We start from the raw sequence: 22,778 nt of genomic DNA on the forward strand, positions 1-22,778 counted from the left end.
CCATGGCCGGAGTGGGGCTGCTGGGCTGAGCGCCAAGGTGGCCATGGCCTGGGGCCTCCCCTAGCTGGCCTACCTGGCTACCATGACCTTGAGCCTGTCCATCTGAGTCCCTAGCATGGAAAACAGTGTGTATGTGAGGGCGAGGGGGGAAGACAACCAGAAAACCACCCCAACGTTTGCAGTCCAATCTCTGGTTTGTGTGTGGAGGCTGGGAGTGGAGTCCACCAGCCACCAGGGCCCTCCGTCCTGTTTCCATGGGACTGGGTAGTAATAAAAGGTCAAGTGAATGCTGGGTGCTGGTAGCTCACGCCTATAATCCTTGCCACTCAGGAGGCTGGGAGCCAGCCTAGGCAGGAAAGTCCATGAGACTCATTATCTCCAACAAAGTACTCAGAAAAAGCCATAAGTAGAGCTGTGGCTTAAATGGAGGCTAATGCCTGTAATTCTAACTTCTCAGGAGGCTGAGATCTGTGGATTGTGGTTCAAAGCTGGCCTAGGCAGGAAAGTCAGTGAGACTTACTTCCCATTCACCACCCAAAAGCTGGAAGTGGAGCTGTGGCTCAAGTGGTAGAGCATCAGCCGTGCAAAAGCTCAGGGATGGCTCCTAGGCTCTGAGGATCTGTGTGCGCACACGTGTGCGTGTGCACGTGCGCGCGCGCGCACACACACACACACACACACACACACACTCTCTCTCTCTCTCTCTCAGTTGTCAGGAGGGGAAAGGATGCCCCCTGAGAACTGGGGGCCTCCTCTGGGCATAGTGCTGATCCTTGGGGTGAGGTGGGAAGCTCGCTCCACAGGGAGGCGGCTATCACTGGCTGATCTGAGCAGGAGCAAAAGGTCACGTGGATCTGGCCCAGAAGATGATGACATATCTATCACACAGGACTAAAGCTCCCTTCCAAAGAAGAGGAAGGCAGGGAGGCTATTTCAGGCAGGAATAATAAGCTGTGCAAAGGCCTGGCGGCGGCACCAGACTGCGGAGGAGTGATGGGATCCCCACAGTCTTACAGAGGTGTTATGGGATGTCTGAGGACAGGAGATGTGGCCCTCATCTGGTACCCTTCAACCCTGAAAATGGGGACCAGGTGTCCAGTGAGGCACTGTAGGCCACAGGACCAGGAAGGGAATCACCTCAGCTATGGTTTATTGCAGACTTTGTGGACATTTGTAACTAGTGGGGTGTCCTAGATCCTGAAGGGTTCGGAGCAGTACCCCCAGCCTCCATACTCCCCGCTTGCAACCTAGCTCAGAGTCCCCTGAGATGCATGTTTTGCCAGGGGATGGGGAGGGTATTTCCCTCCTGGAATTAACAGCTAGGTGAGAACCCCCTCTCCCAGCATCATGGGGCCAAGGTACCCAGATTCACTGCCCCCCTCCCCCTAAAAAAAACAGCTCAAGACACAGTCTGTTAAAGTCAGAAGTGTTTTGTCTGGTTTTAATATCTCATCAGCTTTACAGGGGTTACAATTGTCTTAAATATTTCTGAGCTTTAAATACAATCTGCATAATAATGTTATAAAATGTAAACTTTCAGTGTTTTTTTTTTTTAATTTCAAAATCGCACCTTTTTTTTTTTTTTTTTTTGGTCTTTTCAATTTTTTTTCCTTTTTTTTTTTTTTTTTCCTTTTAATACCTGAATGTTCTGGACAACTGAAGTTGTAGCAGCCTCCCTGTCCTTCCACAGGATGACTGCAGGCCCAGCCGGAGGTAGAGAGCAGTTTATAACCTTTATTTCTTTAAGTTTATTTTTCTTTTACCTGAGTTTGGGCGTGGTCGGCACGCCTTCTGACAAAGCCCCAGAGAAACTGAAATGTCACAGATTTGAAAATGGAACAAGGCTGTTTTCATGTTTGCCAAAAGAGGGGGGGGGGGAAATGCAAAAGCCAAAATTGGGGGGAGGGAGGAACAAAGCCGATAGAATAAAAGGGGGGAAAATGCGACTATACAGAAAATGCACAACTCAAAAAAATAAACAAAAACAAACCTAACCCAGCCATCCCCACAGCTGGTCAGCCAGCTCCATGACAGCAGAAAGGGCCACAAGGAACATTCTGGAAACAGCCTATCCAAGGATAGTGGCCCCACCCTCCATCCCCCCTTTCCACAGCCTCTCTTTGCCCTGAGTTTGGAGTTCCCCTCTATCACCTTTCAAACTCCATGCATGGTGCCAGATGTACAGGGCACAGGCCCGGCCTCTCCCATCATTTGCATAAAGGGGTGCTGACGACACCCCCACCTCAATATGCCCCTTTCTAAACCCAGGGTAGGTGGTGGATGGGAGATGGCTGGGGTAGGAGACCCACGGGGGAGGCCTCTGGAAGAGCCCAGGGGTCACACAGACCCCCTTCATTTCCCAAGCTGCAAAGCCTTCCCCCTCCTCAGCCATCTGTCCTACACTATGACCCACAGGCTCAGGGTCCCCAGTTAGGGGTCCAGTTCTGCCCAGGCAGGATCCCCCCCCATCAATCCCTCCAAGACCACCTGGGAGATATCCAACTGCCATGAGGGGGGGTGGAGATGGAGGTGACTCTTGGTCCCTCTTGGGGAGGGGGAGGGGGGAAGATGAGCTGGAGGATGGGAGAGGAGGCAGGCAGAACATGGTATTGTTTTTTGGCATCAAAAAAGACCTGAGGTAGACAGAAATGTGCAGAGGACATTCCTTCCCCACCCCCACCCCCCCAGGTGCCCCAGCCTGGCAGGCACAGGGACAGCCCGGCTGAAACCCTGGGCGGGAAGGGCAGAGCCTGGCCACACAACCAAATGCAGCCAGAATTCAGATAGCTCTGAAGGGAAAGGACTGAGTCTGGGGAATCAAAAGTACCCATTTTCCAGGAATGATTGTGCTGCGAAGACACCCGCCTTCCCCCCCACCCCCACCTCCCTACATGGGGCAGGGCAGAAACTTCCAGAAAGAAAAGTCAAAAAGAGGCTACCATCCCCTCCCCTGGAAATGAAGGGAGGGGAGTGTATTGATCACCCTGAGATTTAGAAAGAAATAAGGGCCCCTGCCCCTTCCCTGGTAAGGGGTGTGTGGGGAGGGGGAACTAAGAAAGAGAAGTTGGGCTGGGGGCCATGGACGCCCCGCCCCCACCCCAGAGAAAGGGGCTCTGAGGGCTCCAAACTCCCGCAGCAGCTTCTCCTTACGCCAGCCTCCCAGGGGCCCCATTAAGACATCTTGGGGCCACCAGGGACAGCCAGGTTGACTCCCTGCCACAAGACACCAAAACGCAGTGCAGCCATCACGTGCTGCTTTGCTGGCACCAGAGGACCGTGGCAGAGACACTGGCAGAAAGACCCAGCAGCTCCTGGAGGGGTCAGGGGCCTTCTGTCCCAGGCTGCTGCCACTTTTAATGACTGTCCCCTAGGCCACAGGAGCTGGCCACCCCATGCTAAAAAGGGGCAGGGAGAAGACAGAAAGAGAAAGGAGATGAGAAAGTAGGGGTGCCGGCAAGGCTGAGGCCCTAAAATCCTCACCCTGAGCTAGGCCTAGCTTCACTCAATCACCCCCATATTGATAGTCCCCCAAAGCAGCCCAGCAGATCATCCCTGAGACAGGCAAGGCCCTCCCTCACACACCCTTTTCCAGAACTTTCTACGTCCAACACCCAGGTGTGCAGACAGTGCTGGCAGGCAAGACATGGAGATCGCCACAGCCCCCTGAGTGCCAAGATCCAGTGTTCCAGGCTTGCCAGCCACACAGGGAACCCCCCCCACACACCCAAAATAACCCAAGCCAGTTACCGGAAAGATTAAACAGGTTATTACTGGGTTGGATTTTTTTGCCTTTTTGTTTCCTTTTCCAAGACCATATTCCCTGAAAGAACACAAATATATAGATATAGAACTATATAGATATCCTAAGTCTGAAACTTCCCCACCCCCCAGAATAAAATAAGTATTTACAAAGCTAACCACCCCCCTCCAAAACCTCTTAAAAAAAATCCTTAGATTTTTTTTGAGTGTCACTATTTCTTTTTTTTTTTCTTTTCTTTTTTTTTAGAGAAAAAGAAAATTCATAGTTCCTAAAGCAACAGAAAAAAAAGAAAAAGTTTTTTTTTTTGTGACGATGGCTCAGGGGTTTCCTTCAACGCAAGGAAGGAGCTGGTGTGAATGTGTGATGAATAAAAATAAGATAAAATACAAATAATAAAAACCCAGCAGAACTGAGATCTGCACACTACAGCAATGCATGAGGTAATAAATAGGTTGACTTGGACCCCAGGGTGAGACCCCCCTCCCGGGGAGGGGGGGACACTCCTATCTTGTGGTGGTCCTCACAATCCATTTTTCTGAATGTCCAAAACCTTACAAATTCAAGTGTTCCTTGGTTTTCCCCTGTTTTATTAAATTTGCTTTATATTTATATTTATATATATATGTATGTATGTATATATATCTATATTTTTTCCTCTCCTTTTTTTTCCTTTCTTTTCTTTTTTTTTTTGTTTTTTGGCGTTAATGTGGCACCATTGTGGATCTCTACCCTCCCCCACCCGCATTTTCGCCTTTCTGGCCCCTGCCATGGTTGGCTGCCAGGACCCCCTACCCTGTGAGGGGGGAAGAGCTTGGCACCTCCTGCAGGGGGGAGGGGAGGAGGCGTGGGCGATTCCAAGGAGCTATTGGGTGGGCAGCAATGCGATGTGGTAAATTAAGGCAAGGCGTTATTTGAGGTAGAGGATGTGGGGGGCGGCGCAGACAGCCCCGTGGGCCCCGCCTGGCTGCCCCCACTGTTGCTGCTGATTCCGCTGGCTCCTCCTCTGCTGCCAGTGTTGTTGTTACCTGTACCCCCACTGCCACCACCTTTGCTGGCTGCTGAGGGCGGTGTGGGGGCCGGTGGCTGGGCAAAGAGCACTCCTGATAGGAGAACAGGAGAGAAACAAGTCACTGAGGGTTGGGTCCCCAAGCAGATGTCACCAGAAATAACAAGCTTCTTGACTCTTTCCAGGCAAAGACAATCCCCCTCAAAAAAAAAAAAAAATCCATCCCTAGATCCACCAGACAGGAATGGCTCTGACCCTCTGGGACTGTCCACCAAGCAAACCAGGCTGTACTGCGTCAGGAGCGCCTCCCAGTGGCTACTGTGAGTCAGGGCCTAATTCCACTATGAAGGAAACTAGGGGATGGATGGGGCGCAGTGGCTCCAGCCTGTAATCTCAAGCTACCTGGAAGGCACAGATCTGGCTTAAGGCTCAAGCATACAAGTTCATGAGACTCCTCTCAAGCAACAAACCAGGTATGGTGTTCATGCCTGTCATCCTAGTCATGCGAGAAGTGTACTTAGGAGCATCACAGTCAGAGGCTGCCCTCAAGCAAACATGTGAGAAAATATCTACAGAATAACTAAAGCAAGTCAGGCACTGGATGGCTCATGTCTGTAATATTAGCTACTCTGGAGGCTGGGATGTGAGGATCGAAGTTTGAAGCCAGCATGGACAGGAAAGTCTGTGAGACTCTTATCTCCACTAAACTACCAAAAATAACTGGAAGTGGAGCTATGGATGGGTCCAAGTGGTAGAGCACGAGCAAAAGAAGCTTAGGGACAGCGCCCAGGTCCTGAGTTCAAGCCCCAGGACTGGCACAAAAAGAAGAAGCCAGGCGCCAGAGGCTCACGCCTATAATCCTAGCTACTCAGGAGGCTGAGATCTGAGGATCACAGTTCAAAGCCAGCCCTGGAACAAAAGTCCATGAGACTCTTATCTCCAATAAACCACTCAGAAAACGGGAAGTGGAGCTGTGGCTCTAGTGGTAGAATGCTAGCCTTGAGCTGAAGAGCTGAGGGACAGTGCCCAGGCCCAGAGTTCAAGCCCCATGACCACCACCACCACCAACAACAACAAAAAAAAAAAAAGAAGAAGAAGAAAAAAAGAAAACCACTTGCGAAAGGAGAAAGAATACACAATAGAGATGACGTGCTCCTGCTCCTTTTCGTGCCAGTGGCTCCCTTGCTCCCTGTGCCCCATGCCTGGGCTCCAGCAGGCAAGAGCTGGGTCCATCCCATGGGCAGCCTGGCCTCCGGTCCCTACCTGTGTACATGATACCATTGATCTCCACCGACATGCTAATACTGTTGCTGCCGTTGGTGCTGGTCAGGCTCATGGCAGAGTCCTGGCGGTTCTCAGAGGCTGCTAGGAGAGAAGGGAACAAGAACACGGCCATTTAAGAGAACAATTGCTTTGTGGCAACTTCCTCCTTTGGGTGTCTCAGTCACTTGGCTTTGTTTAGTTTGAGAGATTTGCCTCCTATCTCCCCACCAGATTCTGGGTTCCATGTCCAACACTGCTAATAAATCAGGACTTATTTAGCCCCATGCCAACTGGCTCACATCTTGTAATCCTAGTTACTCAGGAGGCTGAGAATCTGGAAGATTCTCTTGGTTCGAAGTCAGCTCGTGCAGAAAAGTCCCTAATAATAACCAGTCAAAAGCAGAATGGGAGGCCTGGCTAAAGTGGTAGAGTACCAGATTAACAAACTCTTTAAAGCGAAGTTCTGGGGGCTGGGAAAGTGGCTCAGTGGTAGGGTGCTTGCCTTGCATGCATGAGGCCCTGGGTTTGATTCCTCAGTACCACATAAGCAAAAAGAAAAAAGCCGGAAGTGGCGCTGTGGCTCAAGTGGTAGAGCGCTAGCCTTGAGCTGAAGAGCTGAGGGACAGCACTCAGGCCCAGAGTCCAGGCCCCACAACCGGACCTCCCACCCCCCCCCCCCCAAAAAAAGCACAAAGTCCTGAGTTCAAGCTCCATGGAAACAAAAAATGACATTTCCTTTCACCTGAAGGAATTCTCTTGGGTCTGGTCATGGAGCCTGAACTCTGGGCCTAGGCGCTGTCCCTCAGCTCTTCAGCTCAAGGCTAGTGCTCTACCACTTGAGCCATAGCGCCACTTCCAGCTTTTTTTTCCCCTGCTTATGTGGTGCTGAGGAATCGAACCCAGGGCCTCATGCATGCAAGGCAAGTGTTCTACCACTGAGCCATCTTCCCAGCCTCACCTGAAGGAATTCTATCTGTGGGTTCTACATCTTTGAATTCAACCAACTGGGGATTGAAAATATTCAGAAAGACAATTATATCTGGGGCTGGTAGCATGGCTCACATAGAAGAACATCTGCCTGCTGGGTGCTGGTGGCTCATACTTCTAATCCAAGCTACTTATCAGGCTGAGATCTGAGGACCGAGGTTCAAAGCCAGCCAAGGCAGGAAAGTCTGTGAGACTCATTTCCAATTAACTACCAGGAAACTGGAAGCAGTGCTGTGGCTCAAAGTGGTAGAGCGCTAGCCTTGGGCAAAGCGCTTGGGCAAAAGAGCTCATGGACAGTGCCCAGGCCCTGAGCTCAAGCGCCATGACCAAAAAAGAAAAAAAAAAAAAAAGAGCATCTGCCTGGCATATCCAGGGCACTGGACTCCAACCTTAGTATTAAAAACAACAACAACAACAAACCAAGTAGCTTCTGAAGAGAACATGTTATTAATCCCTACACAATACAGTGTAACAACTCTGTGCACACAGCCGACATTGTATCAAGTTCAATGAGCCAGCTAAATAAATATGTGGTACTCAGGTCTTATGCAAACACAACCTGATGCTGGTACTGGGCTTGAACCTAGCTCTTATACTTAGCTTTATCCACACAAAGCTGGCACACTTTGAGCCACACTTCCACTTCCAACTTTTTGCTGGTTAATTAGAGATCAGGATCCCAAGAACACCCCCACCCTGGCTGGCTTTAAAAGTGTACTCTTCAGGCCAGGTGCCGGTGGCTCACACCTGTAATCCTAGCTCCTCAGGAGGCTGAGATCTGAGGATCATGGCTCAAAGCCAGCCCTGGCAGGAAAGTCTGTGAGACTTTTTTTTTTTGTCGGTCGTGGGGCTTGAACTCTGGGCCTGGGCGCTGTCCTTCAGCTCTTCAGCTCAAGGCAAGCACTCTACCACTTGAGCTGTACAGCGCCACTTCCAGTTTTCTGGTGGTTTATTGGAGATAGGAGTCTCACGGTCTTTCCTGCCCAGGCTAACTTTGAACCGTGATCCTCAGATCTCAGCCTCCTGAGTAGCTAGGATTACAGGCATGAGCCACCAGCGCCCTGCTTTCTGTGAGACTCTTATCTGCAAAAAAAACACTAGAAAACCAGAAGTGGCGCTGTGGCTCAAGTGGTAGAGCACTTGCCTTGAGCTGAAGAGCTGAGGGACAGTGCCCAGGCCGAGTTCAAGCCCCATGACAAAAAAAAAAAAGATCTCAGCTTTCTGAGTAGCTAGGATTATAGGCAGGAGCCACCAATGTCCAGCTAATCCTTCACATTTTTGAGACAGGGTCTCGTTATGTAGCCCAGGCTGCTGGAAACTCAATTTTCTTGCACCAGCCTCCTGAGTGCTGAGATTAAGGCATGCCCTATCATGACGATGCCAATCACCTGATATTAAATTCCAATAACTTGTAGATCCCCAGTGGGATGGAACTGAACAGTTTTTGTTTTTTTTTTTGCCAATCATGGGGTTTGAACTCAGGGCCTGGCCACTGTCCCTGAGCTTCTTTTGCTCAAGGCTAGTACTCTACCATTTGAGCTCCAGCACCACTTCCAGCTTTTTCTGTGTATGTGGTACTGAGGAATGGAACCCAGGGCTTCATGCATGCTAGGCGAGCATTCTACCACTAAGCCACCTTCCCAGCCTGAACAGCTCTTTATGTGAATTTACTAGCCCTACCTGTTGCTGTTCCTCCCCTGTATCTTTTCTTTTTTCTTCCTAGTTTGCCCTTTTTTGGGGGTCTTATTGATTTGGTCTTAGGATGGCTCTCAAGCTCTTATTTTGTCTGCTACAAAGGAGACACAGAGGGCCTGGGCAGCGGGTGGTACCTTGGCTGTTGATACGGATGCTCATGGGCAGCTGGGCTGTCATGGCCAGGAAGTTCTGCTGTAGGGCTCGCTGCATGAGCCGCTGGTGTTCATCTGCCACCAGGGCCATCTTCTTTTCAGGAGGCTCCCCAGACTCCAGTTTCTCCCGAAGTTGCTCCAGGGCAGCAGCCTGGGCTGCCACGGCTGCTTGGGCTGCTGCCGCTTGCACAGCAGCTGCTTGAGCTGCCACCACGGGGTGGCCTGCCAGGGACACAGGCAAGCGGCCCGGGACTGTGATAGGAAGGGCTGAATCCTCCTCTAGACAGAAGAAAAGCAGGTGGTTGGAGAGGCCGAGAGGGCCTGGCCCCCACTTCTACCCAAGGCATGAGGGGGACAGACCGCTCTTCTGCGGAGGAAGTGGATGGGTGGATGAGGAGGAAGTCAGGCTGTCTAAGCCAGAGCTGGTGCTCACACCTATAATCCCAGCTACTCAGGAGGCTGAGATCTGAGGATCACAGTTTGAAGCCAGCCCCGGGCCAAAAAGTCCATGAAGACATGAACTACCAAAAAAGCCAGAAGTGGAGCTATGGCTCGAGCTATGGTAGAGCATCAGCTTTGAGCACAAGAGCTCAGGGACAGCACCCAGGCCCTGAGTTCAAGCCCCAGGACCAGCAAAATAAATAAAGAAATCCATAAAGACTCCCCTCTTCTTGGGCTAAAAAAAAAACAACCCCATGATTGAGATGTCCTACTCTGACCCCTGCTCTCTTTTCTCCCTGACTACTTCCTCCCGCAGTCATGCATAACATTGCTTCTACTTGCTGGGCTCTTTGCTATAGGCTTCTGCAGACTCCATGCCCATGCCTGCAAGCTTTTGAGTCTGGAAATCTGCTTTTGACTCGAAGGAGCCCCCTGCAGTCATGGATTTGCCTTCCATCTTTGTGGATCTATCTGTTGACACTGTGGCCAGTGGATCTCATCAGCACCTATCTTGTCCATCATTGTCTTCTCCCCTCCCCAGTGTGAGGCTTTGACATGGCTGATGCTTAACTACCATTACAGTAGCATCTGCTGTTGCTGTTTCTAGGTTAGAAAGGACTCAGAGGCTGAGTGGGAGAAAGCCTGCCATCAACTGCTAACGTCTGTCACGGATGGGGAGTTTACCAGCACACAAAGACCCTACAAACTCCACAAATATCCAGTAACCAGCTCAGAAAAGCGCAGTGACTTTCCCCAGGGGTACCTAGCAATCAATTTACATGGTTTAAGGATCAAAATGATACATACTAGGACAATTTCCACAAGTCTGCCTGAGCCAGTGTGTTGAGGATTTCAAAGCTCAGAGGGAAAGAACACGGTGATCAACTAAGAACATCTGTCATGCTCCAGAGATGGGGGCTACCATGGATGAGTGTCTAGATTAGGAAAGGATACACAGTACTCTCAATCTATCTCCGTGTGGACATGAAAAACAGCACCTAATTAGCAATGTCTGCCATGGATAGAAGATAGAAAATGGCACTTGATATATAATGTCTGCCTTGGCACTGAACTGGGAAATAAGCACTGATTGATGATTGTCTACCAGGTGCAGACATGGGATTGGAGAGGTGGTAACTGATTGGTAATGCCTGGACAGGTACATTAGTGATCAGCTGGAAATGATTGATTGGTAATGCCTGGATGGGTACAGTAGTGGTTAGCTGGAAATGACTGATTGGTAATGTCTGCATGGGTACAGTAGTGGTCAGTTGAAAATGATTGGTAATATCTGCTGGAAACTCTCTTTCCTGCTCACTTTGGGTTTATGGTTATGAGATTTATCCAGACCCAAGGTGGTCCGGCATCCAGTCCCAGGCCCCTAATAGCCCCTCACCTTTCTTGATCTTGGGGGCTGGGGTGATGGAGCTGCCATTGGTGCTGGCAGCCAGACCTAGGGAGGGCACAGGAATCTTGGGCGAGGACAGCATGCTATGGGCCCCACCAGGCGAATAGGCAAAGAGTGAGCCTCCAAAGCTCTGGCGCCGACCCTCCCTTCGGTTGCTGTCGATGGCAGCCTGGAGCTCGTTGGGGCTACTCAGGCCCCGCCTCTCACACTCATAGGGGTATAGATACTTCATATACCTGCAGAGAGAGGAGAGGGTTGGTAACTAGGCTGACCAAGGCTCCCATGGCCTTCCACCAAGCCCTGTGGTATGGCACCATCCTGTCTCCTTGGGGCTGCTGTGCCTCTCTGCCTAACCATGAAGGGAGGTGGGTGGCCAGCCCAGGAGGGAAGACTGTCTGCTAATCCAAGAAGGGAGGTGGGGGTGGGCACCGGTGGCTCACGCCCATCATCCTAGCTACTCAGAAGGCTGAGATCTGAGGATCATAGTTCAAAGCCAGCCCGGGCAGGAAAGTCCATGAGAGACTTCAATTAACTACCAGAAAACAGGAAGTGGTGCTGTGGCTCACTCAAGTGGTAGAGCACTTGCCTAGAGCTGAAGAGCTGAGGGACAGCGCCCAGGCCCAGAGTTCAAGCCCCACAACCGACAACAACCAAAAAGAAAAGAAAAAAGAAGGGAGGTGGTGGGCTAGCTCAGAAAGGGAGGCAGAAGGCTAGTCCAGAGAGGGTGGCAGGCTAGCCCAGGAAGGGAGGTGGTGACTCTCAAGGCCTTCCCCATGACCCACAGAACCCGAGTTCATGGTCTTTCCCCGGGGTTCCGAGTCTTCTGGTCACCCTCTCACTCCAGCCCATGCTGCCCCCGTCCGCCCACCGCTCACTGGGTGCGCAGGGTGAAGGCAGCGCTGGTGATGGAGGTAGGGAGGTTGAGGCCTTTGGTGATCTCCCGCCACAGCTTCTTGTTGATAACCTCCACAAGGCCGCCCTTCTCTGTCACCAGCACATACAACATGAACAGGTCCAGCACCTGCTTGGCCATGATGGGGATCCGGTTGACGGGCGTGCCTGTGGGGAGGGGACGCGGGTGAGGCCAGGTGCTGCCGTGGGCGCCGCTGGGTCTGGTGAGCGCAGGCAGGGGCCTCTGGTGCACAGCTGGCCTGCGCTCTTGTACCCTGTTGGGGATATCCTGGGCCCTGCAGCGTGTCTGTTCCACGGAGGGGACCCTCAGTTGTGATAGCCGTACGTGCCCAGCATCCCCGGGATGGGTGCCTCCTACAAAGCGCCCTACAGAGGTCGCTGCACTCCGGTCTACACGAGCCTTTGCGGACAATACAAGCTTCAAGGGAGGGGAGGGGGCAAGATGAGGAGGGGACAGCATGGCCATTTGGGGACATGCAGGGGACCCACAGGCCTTTGTTACTGCCCCCCTCCCCATGTCTCTAACCACAACAGCTGCCAAAACAACACAGCCTTCAATCCCCAGGGCCCCTCCCTCCACATCCCTGTCCCCCAGGAGCTGTGCAGGCTCAGTGGGGGCAGGGAGGGTTGAGCTAACTTGGCTTTCAGTTTAAAGAACAGAGAATGTTGGGCCAGGCCTGGGAGGGAGGTGGTGGGCCTACCACCAAGTCAATGTCTGCTCTGCCCTGCCTTCAACTTCACTACCCCATGCCCGCTACAGACAGCCACCCCCCCCCCCCCCCCAGCCTTTCTGCTCACCGAGACTTCCTAGGGCCTTTGTACATGCTTCTTCTGTCTTTCCCTCATACTCAACAGAGGTGGGCGCAGCCTGGGCCTAAGGACAGGAGAAGCCTGACCCAAACATCCTCCATGTCTGAAATTCTGGGCTCAGGAAGCCATCTGTTTACTGACTATGGTCTCTACTGCCAATCTGTTCTATGCAGAGTCCTTCGCACCTAGCCTGGCATATATCACTCATTAACAACACTACGGTCAGGGGGTGGTGGCGCCCACCTGTAACCCTAGCTACTCAGGAGGCTGAGATTTGAAGATCCTGGTTTGAAGCCAGTCAGAGCAGCAAAGTCTGTCAGACTCTTATTGCTACTACACTATCAAAGAAGCTGGAAGTGGAGCTGTGGCTCAAGTGGTAGAGAGCTAGTCTTGAGCAAAAATGTTCAGGGACAGTGACCAGGTCCTGAGTTCAAACCACAGGAGAGGTGTGTGCAGGTGTGCGCACATGCACGCACGTACACACACATACACACGTACACATGTACATACACACACAGAGGAAACAATACAAGGGAGAGAGAGAAGCAGCAGCTCCAGATCTCAGTTGTATACATACAACTCCTGCACTACTCAGGACCTCAGCACCCCCCCCCCCGCCCCCGCCGTGGAGGACAGAAAGAACAGAGCCTCCCAGAAGGACTGCACTGTAAGACTGGGAGCCTGCGGGAGGATAGGGCGAACTGCTGAGACAGTGAGAGGTGTCGATGGGACCCCACATTTCAAGACTTCTGAGATGCATCTAGTTTGGAGGATCTTTTTCCCTTTCAAAACAAAACGATTTGGAGGGACCAAGGGTGAACAAAAGCAGCAGCGGTACTCACTGAACACTGAAAACACTACATTGAAAGTGAACTCTCAGGCTGGGAAGGTGGCTCAGTGCTAGAGCGCTTGCCTAGCATGCATGAAGCCCTGGGTTTCGTTCCTTAGTACCAGATAAATAGTTAAAGTCAGAAGTGATATTGTGACTCAAGTGGTAGAGCAATAATAGCCTTAAGCAAAAGAAGCTCAGGGATGGTGCCCAGGCCCCTGAGTTCGAGCCCCAGGACTGACAACTTGTGAGTGTGTGATGGGAGGGAAAAACTGGGAGAGAGTGAGAGAGAGGTAACATTGTCCAGAAAGAAGTGTACTCTTCACCTGACTTACATAATCGTAACCCCTCTGTTTATCACCTTTATAGTAACAATTAAAAAAATAAAAGCCAGGCGCCGGTGGCTCCTGCCTATAACCCTAGCTACTCAGGAGGCTGAGATCTGAGGATCGTGGTTCAAAGCCAGCCTGGGTAGGAAAGTCCATGAGACTCTTATCTCCAAATAAAACCAGCAGAAAACAGAAGTGGTGTTGTGGCTCAAGTGGTAGAGTGTGTGCTTTGAGCTGAAGAGCTGAGGGACAGCGCCTAGGCTCAGAGATCAAGCCCCATAACCGCCCCCACCCCCCACTCCCCTGCCCAAAACAATTACCGTCTGGCTTCATGAGGCCTTGGGGCCTCAGTTTCCTGCCTTGAAAAGTAGGGTGGCAACTGCCATGCCCCCTCCCCCACCAATAGTCTAGGGGTTTAGGTGTAAGTCTCACCCTATGGTGGGTATTTCTGGGACCACCTCCCAGCTCAACCAAGTGAAATAAAAAGGACATGTAGGAAAGAGAATAAGGGTGGGGAGCTGGACAAATTCTCAGTCCCAAAGAACACCTAAGGGGGAAAGAGTTTAGAAAGATAGCAGAGATTTTGAGGTGGGGTTCTGAGGGAAGCATAGGAGTTTGTTAGTAGTGATGGACACAGATCCTCGTGACTCTGTGTGAACAGGGGTTCAACTGAAGCATCTGGCTCCCTGGCCTTGCTGACCACATGCACAGGAAACTCATTTTTTGGAACACCAGACTGGGCCACTGAGAGCAGAGAATATGGTCCCCTCTAAGCCTGGGAACTGGAGGCCCCAGCTGAGGGGTCAGAGGGGCTCATGCAGGTGTGGAGCGATGATAAAAGAGACCAGGGTGATCTCTCTGGCCACACAAGGGGCAGCAGGCCTGGTCTGAGTTGGGGCCTGAGGATAAGATAGAGGGGCCTCCACCCAGGGACTGGACCTAGATGCCCCACCCCGGCACAGGAGGGGTTAACTAAGAGGCCACTGAGCTGGGCAGGGGGGTCTGGAGGCCACAGCCCCCCCCTTTCTCCTTTCCCTTCCGGCCTGGCCTGGCGGCTGTGTTTACACAAGGCCAGTACAAGCCCAGGGAGAGGCAGGGGCGGGCACACAGCGGGCTGGGGCAGCCCCTGCGAGGGCCCCCAGCTACAAGCTGCTGGACCACAGGCTCCCCTGGGACTGGACTCTGTCCCCTCCACCCCTTCCTGCTCCAGGGGCCCCCAGGCCACAGCCCCGCCTTGGGCCTCAGTTTCCTGCCCTAAAAAGCAGACTGGTAACTACCCCAGTCCAGGGGTTGCCCTAAGCAGGGGAGAGAGGGCACCCTGGGATCCTCACACAATGGGCCAGGACCTGGAAGCAAATGTTGGGAACATTGCTTATGGCCCTTCACACACACACACACACACACACACACACACACACACACACACACACACACACACACACACACGCACATGCACACGCACTCGCACGCACCCCTCCCAAGCTTGGTTTACTCTCATCATGAGGGACTGGGTGCCTGTCCTAGGCCTCAATTTCTCCACCACGACACACCTGTCTAGACTTGTCCTTGGTGGGTGTGCGCTGGAGGGGTCACCCCATGGTTTCTCGCTTCTCGGGTGGGGGACAAAGTGGGTCGAGAGGCAAGGTGGCTCAGCTGGTACGGTATGCTCAGTAAATGTGCAACACACCAGCAACCTTGCACTAGTGTGTGTCTGGGATCTCACTGGACCTTGAATTTGGGGGCACTAGTACACAGCAGGAACGAGCTGTAGCATCTGTGCTGCCGATGGAGAAACTGAGGCTCATTAGAGGGAGTGGGGGCTAGGCCGGGCCTGGAATCTCAAACTGAATTAGCACCTGCAGGACCAACAAGCACAGGGCCTTGTAAGGTCCACCAGGTATAGGAACCCACTCCCCCAAAAAGGCTGGCCCTGTCCCTCACCTGCAGGCCACAGCTTTGGGGGGGCAGTACTGGAAGCAGGGAACCCCCCCCTTCTTACCCTGTAGGTATCTCAAAGTAGAGAGCCTAAGCTGGGTGCTGGTGGCTCACGCCTGGCATCCTAGCTACTTAGAAGGCTGTGATCTGAAGATCATGGTTTAAAGCCAGCCTGGGCAGGAAAGTTTGTAAGACTCTTATCTCCAAAGAACCACCAGAAAGCTGGGACTGGAACTGTGGCCCAACAGCACCCAGATCCTCTGTTCAAACCCAGGACTGGCAAAAAGAAAAAAGAAAAAGAAAGGGAGCTTTGAATTCTGGGATGGCTCTCCCTATCAGACTCCACATTAGGACCCTGCTTCCTCCATCAGACTGTCATCAGTATCTTACCTCCTCCATTAGACCCTATGGCAGGACCTCACCCTGCCTCCATCCACTATCAGACCTCATGGCAAGACCTTTGCTTCCCCCATCTGACTCCACATCCAGACCCTACTGTCGGCACACCTGGCAGACAGGAGACTCACCTCGCTTCTGCATGAAGCTGAACAAATCATCCAGAAACTCCTTCCTCTTGGGGTCCCCATCAAGTTCATAGAGCTGTGGAGAGAGGGGAAGGGGTCAGCGGAGGACAGGAGCCATGTCCCCACGACATGGGGTGACCAAGGGACTCCCTGATTTTCCCTGAGCTGTGGCAAAGCAGCCCATGAGGCTGATGCCACAATCGAGGGGTGTAAGTGGGAGCATCTGGGGTTGGGGAAGGACAGACAAAGCCCACAAATTCAAAGGGGAGGTGATGCAAATAACAGGAATCGATCCCTGCCTGGAGGCTGAAACTCAGTTCTGCAGCGGGGAGAGGGGGCAGACCACAGCGGCCCCCACCCCAAGCTAACAGAGGTCCTTTCTGACTCTGCCAGAGCTTGGGGTCCCAGAGCCTCTGGGGGCTTGCGGCTGTCACCCCAATCCGCATGCTGACATGTTCCCATCTCCATCACTACTAATTCTATCTGAAAGATCCTAATTCCAACCAGTTCCTTGGGCTTCCATCCTGTTTTTTTTTTTTTGTTTTGTTTTGTGCTGATCCTGGGGCTTGAACTCAGGGCCTGGGCGCTATCCCTGAGCTTTTTTGCTTAAGGTTGGCACGTTACAGCACTGTGAGCCTCAGTTCCACTTCTGTGGTTTTGCTGGTTCATTGGAGATGAATCTCATGGACTTCTCTGCCCTGGCTGGCTTTGAACCATGACCCACAGATCTCAGCCTCCTTAGTAGCCAGGATTACAGGCATGAGTCACCGACTAGCACCCGGCTCCATACAATCCTTAATGGGTGTGTGAGACTATTCAGCCCACCCTGACAGCAACAACCACCAGGCTCACAGAGAGACAGATGCAGACCAGGGATGAGAAACACACAGCACTTTTGCTCCTAAGAGACAGATGAGGAAACTGAGGCATGGCAAGTATGAAGCCAGAGCTGGGAATGGGGTGAACCTTTGTCCCTGAGCTCCAACTGGTTCTGGTCCTAGCAGCTGAGTTCCTGGGGTCTCATCACTGTCTAGAAAGTGAGCCTTCAAAGCTGGGCACCCGTGGCTCACCCCTGTCACCCTAGCTATTCAGGAGGCTGAGCTCTAAGGATCACAGTTCAAAGCCGGCCTGGGTAGGAAAGTCCTTGAGACTCTTTATCTCCAATAAGCTACCAGAAAATGGGAAGTGGCGCTGTGGCTCAAAGCTGTAGAGCCCCAAGTTCAAGCCCTATGACTGACAAAAATTAAAAAAGAAAGCAAGCCTTCAGTATGGCAAGGCTGTGGCCAGGGGGTGGCGTGGGAGGGGGCTGGAGGCCGGGCTTTTGGGATCAGCAGCACATACACACTGGTTCTGGAAGATGGGCAGGGACTGGTGAGCTCAAGGGGAAGCGGGCAGAGGTAATTAGAAAGTGAAGATCAGGGAGGGGGCCAATTTACTGAGGAAGGGCAGAGCCAAAATACCAGGCTTCAAATTAAGCTCTTAGGAAAGCAGGCCTGCCCACTGTGGGGGGTCGTGAAACCACCAATTAGGGCCTCAGCTAGGATAATCAGTCATTAGTCCTGTCCCAAGTGCAGGGGCCCCAGGGCCTGAGCTCAGTACTGACTACTGGGACATTTCCTTGCCACCCTTTTGCTAATCTGCCCCTTGTCGGGCCTCAGTTTCTCCATCTGTGTAATGGAGACAAAAAGAGGAATAGGGTGGGGCGGAGGGGGGAGAGTGGACTTTCCAGAAAGAGAGGGAAGAGGAGTCCAGGCCTTCTATCCTGGGTGGTGGAGTCTGTGCAGAGGCCAGCTGCTCGGGCCTTTGTCTGTTCCCCACCCCCGGCCAGCACCAGACTGGCCTGCCCGCATTCCTGTGCTGATTTATGGTGGCCTGGGAGGCCCATTCCCCTTGAGCTGCCTGAGGGGTGGGGCCTGCAGGTAGACCCAGCTGGCCATGCAGGACCTGCCTCTGGGCGTGCACACACTGTACACATGCATGTGCGCGCACGCACACACAGACACACACAGACACACACAGACACACACAGACACACACAGACACACACACACACACACACACACACACACACACACACACACACACACACGGCGGCCTGATGTGTCCACCCCAGCCGGCTCCCTCCACTGTGCTAGCCCGGGGCTTTCCTCTGCTTTTCATCCTTAGAGCCTGTGGCTTCATGCTGGTGTCTGTGATTGGTTCACACTGGGCCCGGCATACAGCAGTCACTTAATAAAAGTTCCTCAAACCGACCCGACGCTTGCTCTCTCAGCTGCCGCAGGAAGGGCAGAGAGGGAAGTGACATTAGATAGAACTGTGGGGACAGGCCCAAAGCCACCGCTGCCTGGGCCAATCAAGGTCCCATCATGGAGCCGGATGCTGGTGGCTGACTCCTAGAATCCTAGCTACTCAGGAGGCTGAGATCTGAAGATCATGGTTCAAAGCCAGCTTGGCAGGAAAAGTCCAGGAGACTCTTATCTCCAATTAATCACAGAAAAAGCCGGAAGTGGAGCTGTGGCTCAAGTAGTAAGAGTGCTAGCCTGGAGCAAAAAAGCCAAGTGATTGAGCATGACGCTCTGAGTCCTGGTCTCTGTACGGGTGCGGTGTGCGTGCACACACACGATCTTGTCAGGCAGAAGCCCAGAACAGGACTGTTTTGGGGAGAAGGGTCTTTTGGGGATGTCTTCAGGTAAAATGGAGTGGGGTGGAATTGCATCCGCAAGCTCGGGAGGATGCAGAGACAAATGTAAATGAGGTTATAGAGGGAGGAACTGGGGTGGTGGCCCCAAGCCCAGGATGCTCCAAGCCCCAGGTGCTAAAGGAGGCAGGACAGGCCCTTCCCAGCCCAGATGGACATCCACCTCCAGGCCCAAGGCCTGGACGCCCCAGGCCGTTCCCAGGCCCATAGCCCACTGAGATCTCCTGGGTGGGTCCCTTCTTGCTCAGTTTTCCCACCTCTCCCCCAGAACGTAAAGGATAGAGATACAACAGCTTTACTCTGAACACCTAGAACCATAAGGCCTCCAGTCCCAGCAGGGAAACTGAGGCTGGGGCAGAAATAGCTGGATCAATTTAGTTGCCCAGGAAAGATGAACAGAGCCATTAAACCCCAAGCCAAATGGTAGATGAGGGGCCAGTAGCAGGGCATCGATGGACCCCTGTGGATCTGGGCCATTGACTCCAGGCCATAAAGAAGGGGAGACTCGTGGGGGGCCCCCAGCTGCTGGTGGAAGAGGCAGCTTTAATGTAGAAAGCTGACAACAAAGCGGGGTAGTAAAGGCTGCCCAGCTTTATGGGGCTCTGGGCCCCAGATCCGCTCCCCTGCAGGGTGTATCCCGCCCTGGACAGCTGGCCAGGGCCTCATATGACAGTGTCCAGGCTGCCCTAATCTTGTGGGGGAAAAGCAAAGGTGATATTTGTGGGCCCCAAAATGTCCTAAGTCAAGCCCAGGCCTGGCACTGCCTTGGTTCTCAGACCAAGGGGGAACCCAAGTCTTCAAAACATGGGTAATTGGTGGCTCATCTGCCCTAGAGTCTCAAACCCTGCCAGGCACTGGTGGCTCACGCCTGCAATCCTAGCTTCTCAGGAGGCTGAGATCTGAGGCTCACGGTTTAAAGCCAGCCCAGGCAGAAAAATCTGAGGGACTCTGATGCCCAACTAGCCAGCAAAGGAGTTACAAGTGGAGGTATGGCTCAAGTGGTAGAGCATCAACCAAGCAAAAGAAAAAAAGCCAAGTGTGAGAGAGCTTGCACTTGCACACATATGCACTTGTGTGCACGCACACACACGTATACACACACACACACACACACACACACACACACTCCCTGTCAGGGGACTAGGCAGAGGGCAGGACACGCTTCCCAGGATAGAGGTTGTCAGTCTGTGGACATCAAAATTGAGCCGCCTTCCCAGAGCCATCCATTTTATAGATGGGGAAACTGAGGCACAGATAGGGTGAGGCCAAGTGGACCCTCCCTCTCCTTTTGCTGAACCACAGGGACCTGGGAGCAAAGGGGCTATTCCAGGTGGCTGAGAATGACCCAACCCCTCCCCCCCCTACAGCCTTCCCTGGCTCCCACCAGTCCACCCCCTCCCATCTGCTCTAACCTAGTGGAGCTGCTTTTTGAGCAAAACACATACCCCAGGGCCTTTACACTGGCTGTAGCCTCTGCCCTAAATGCAATTCTGATTCTCTGCAGGGCTTGCTCGTCCCCCTCTCAACCCTCCATGCTTTTTTTCCCCCTTTCCTGCCTAGCATTCTGCACCAATGAGAGTCACCGGGTCCCCGGCCTCTCCCCTCCCCCCTTTGCTCAGGCCACTCCTGGGGGTGAGGGTGTGGGGGGACAATAGGGGGACAGAGAGCAGTGCCAGCCCATTACATAAAGCAGAACCCAGAGCTCAGGTGTGGCCAGGGCTAGGCATGGCCTTGGGTAAAGGAGGAAAAAGTGAGACCGCTCCCCCATACACACCCCAGCCCTGAAGGACAAACAGTTCCTGGGTTGGGGTTTTATTTTGGGGGGGGGGCAGCTATGTGGTTGATCTGGCTGATCAATGTCCCCAGGGCCATTTGGGAGTGGGCAGGGCATCATCAGCTGGTTCTGGGGGGATGGGGGAGTCTTGGGAACTGGGTACTCAATCATGGCTTAGAAAATGCCTTAGAGCTTTCAAGAAAATCCACAAAACCAACTAGGACCAGGGTGGGGGCTGAAGAGAGAAGGAGGGGAGGGGAGGAGAGGAGGGGAAGGGAAAGGAGAGAGGACGGGAAAGAAGGGGAGGGGAGGGGAGAGGCAGCTCTTCCCTAGGCCAGGCTGGACCCCAGACCAGCTGCCCAGGGTCACATGACTGCTGTGTTTGGCCCCAGCTGGGCCCCACCTGGGCAGCAGCCCCAGTGGTGTCTGTAGATTTGGGGCCCAGGCTATAAAGAAACGGCCTTCCGCCCACAGGGCCCCCCTGGCAGGACCTTTGCTCCCCCAGGGAGGGTCTGTCCTGGCCCCCTGCAGTCTCCCCATGACTCCAAAGTCCACAGGGCCCCACCTGGAGAGGAGGTACCTAGTCGTTGGGGAGGGTGGACCCCAAGAATGAGGACCTTCCAGTTGGGCATGGCCCTAACAGTCTGCAAGAGATCAGGAAGACAAGGAAAAAAAAAATCAGGACAGGTTTAGAGGTAACCCCTAAGAATGAGGGCCGGGCCCAAGACTCACTCCTATAATCCTAGCTACTCAGGAGACCAAGATCTGAGGTTCATGTTAGAAGCCAGCCAGGCAGGAAAGCCTATGAGACTCTTATATCTAATTAAGCACCGAAAAGCTGGAAGTGGAGCTGTGGCTCAAGTGGTAGAACACCAGCCTTAAACAAAAAAATTAAGGGACAGGCCAACCACTGTAATCCACTGTAATCACCCCTATAATCCTAGCTTTTCGGGAGGTTGAGGTCTGAGGATCACAATTTGAAGCCATCCTGGGCAGAAAAGTCTCCATGAGACTCTTATCTCCAATTAACCACTCAAAAACCAGAAGCGGTGCTGTGGCTCAAGTGGTAGAGTGCTGGCCTTGAGCAAAAAGAAGCTCAGGAGCAGGGCGCTGGTGGCTCACGCCTGTCATCTGAGCTACTCAGGAGGCTGAGATCTGAGGATCCTAGTTCAAAGCCAGCCTGGGCAGGAAAGTCTATGAGGCTCTGACCTCCAATTAACCACTAGAAAACCAGAAGTGGCTGTGGCTCAAGTAGTAGAGTCCTTGCCTCGAGCTGAAGAGCTCAGGGACAGCGCCCAGGTCCTGAGTTCAAACCCCATGACTTGTGCACACATAGAAAGTATTGACCTAAAACTCAGATCATATGGTATCACCTAATGCAAAGTGAGCAGTTTAACTCTGACTGTGGTATGACCTCTCTGCCTGTATCTAGCTGCAGAACATTCTCTATGAGTAGCCACCTGTCCCTTCCCCAGTCCCTGGCTCCACGCCCTGTTCTGGATGTTTCCTATGGATGGAGCTCCATTCTGTGGGCCCTTAGTGTCTGTGTCCTCAGGGTCCCTTTACTCATCCACCCGAGGACCCCTGGGCGGCGTCTACCTCCAGCTGAAGTGGGATCGTGCATTCTGCCATCTCACCTACTTCTTTCTGTACGCCTGCATTTGGGATCAGACGTGACTCACTGCAGCTGCTATAACAAAAAAAACTACAGCGGCTGGCTTTGGCTCCCCACCCCCTCTCCCTTGACCAAATCCCTGGAGCCACCAGAGCGGTAAGTCAGATGACACTTCCTTCTCCCAGCTTCCAGGGGCCAAGCGTCCTAAATGTCAACCTCAGGCCACACATCTCTCCAGCTGCCAGACCCACCAGGAAAGAGCCCCAACTCCTAGCTGGTCTTCCGGCTCCATGGCCCGAGGCTTGCAAGATCCGCTGTCTCCACCTCTTCCCTTGCTCCCTTTCCCTCTCCCTCTCCCTCCCTCCTTTCCTTCTCACTAAATGTGCACTGGCCAAATGGACCTATTTTGTTCTCCACACCAGCCCTGCCCCTGGTGGGCCTTGGCACTGGCTTAGCCTAGAGTTCTTCCCAGCCCTCCCTTCCCCCAGTCTCAGCCTCTCTGATTCCTGTAGTTTGCAGGAAGCCTAGGCAGGGCCTCACACCAGCCTCTGTCACAGTTCTGTGATGGCTCATCCCTCCAGGCAGCTCTGGAGTGCCCTCATCTGCTTCACCTTCCACCTATGTGAGCAGGGGTTAGGGG

The 22,778-nt window shown here is 53.0% G+C and overlaps 1 protein-coding gene across 4 annotated transcripts in view; it reads right to left on the reverse strand.

Moving 5' to 3' along the window:
- Positions 1–1,414: 1,414 nt before the first annotated feature.
- Positions 1,415–22,778, reverse strand: part of Arid3a (AT-rich interaction domain 3A) — a 42,484-nt gene continuing 21,120 nt past the window's right edge. For 3 of the 4 annotated variants that reach the window (XM_042697094.1, XM_042697095.1, XM_042697096.1), the window contains exons 4-9: positions 16,055–16,127; positions 11,588–11,771; positions 10,701–10,948; positions 8,846–9,142; positions 6,030–6,131; positions 1,415–4,860 (exon numbers count right to left, since the gene is read on the reverse strand). In XM_042697094.1, the coding sequence (XP_042553028.1) occupies positions 4,655–4,860; positions 6,030–6,131; positions 8,846–9,142; positions 10,701–10,948; positions 11,588–11,771; positions 16,055–16,127 (1,110 nt within the window). In that variant the 3' untranslated portion in view covers positions 1,415–4,654. The remainder of the gene's footprint in view (positions 4,861–6,029; positions 6,132–8,845; positions 9,143–10,700; positions 10,949–11,587; positions 11,772–16,054; positions 16,128–22,778) is intronic. The other variant, XM_042697097.1, reaches the window with a different exon arrangement.

Source organism: Dipodomys spectabilis, unplaced genomic scaffold (genome assembly GCF_019054845.1).
Source record: "Dipodomys spectabilis isolate Male_0828 unplaced genomic scaffold, ASM1905484v1 ptg000215l, whole genome shotgun sequence".
In the NCBI taxonomy this organism is placed as follows: domain Eukaryota; kingdom Metazoa; phylum Chordata; class Mammalia; order Rodentia; family Heteromyidae; genus Dipodomys; species Dipodomys spectabilis.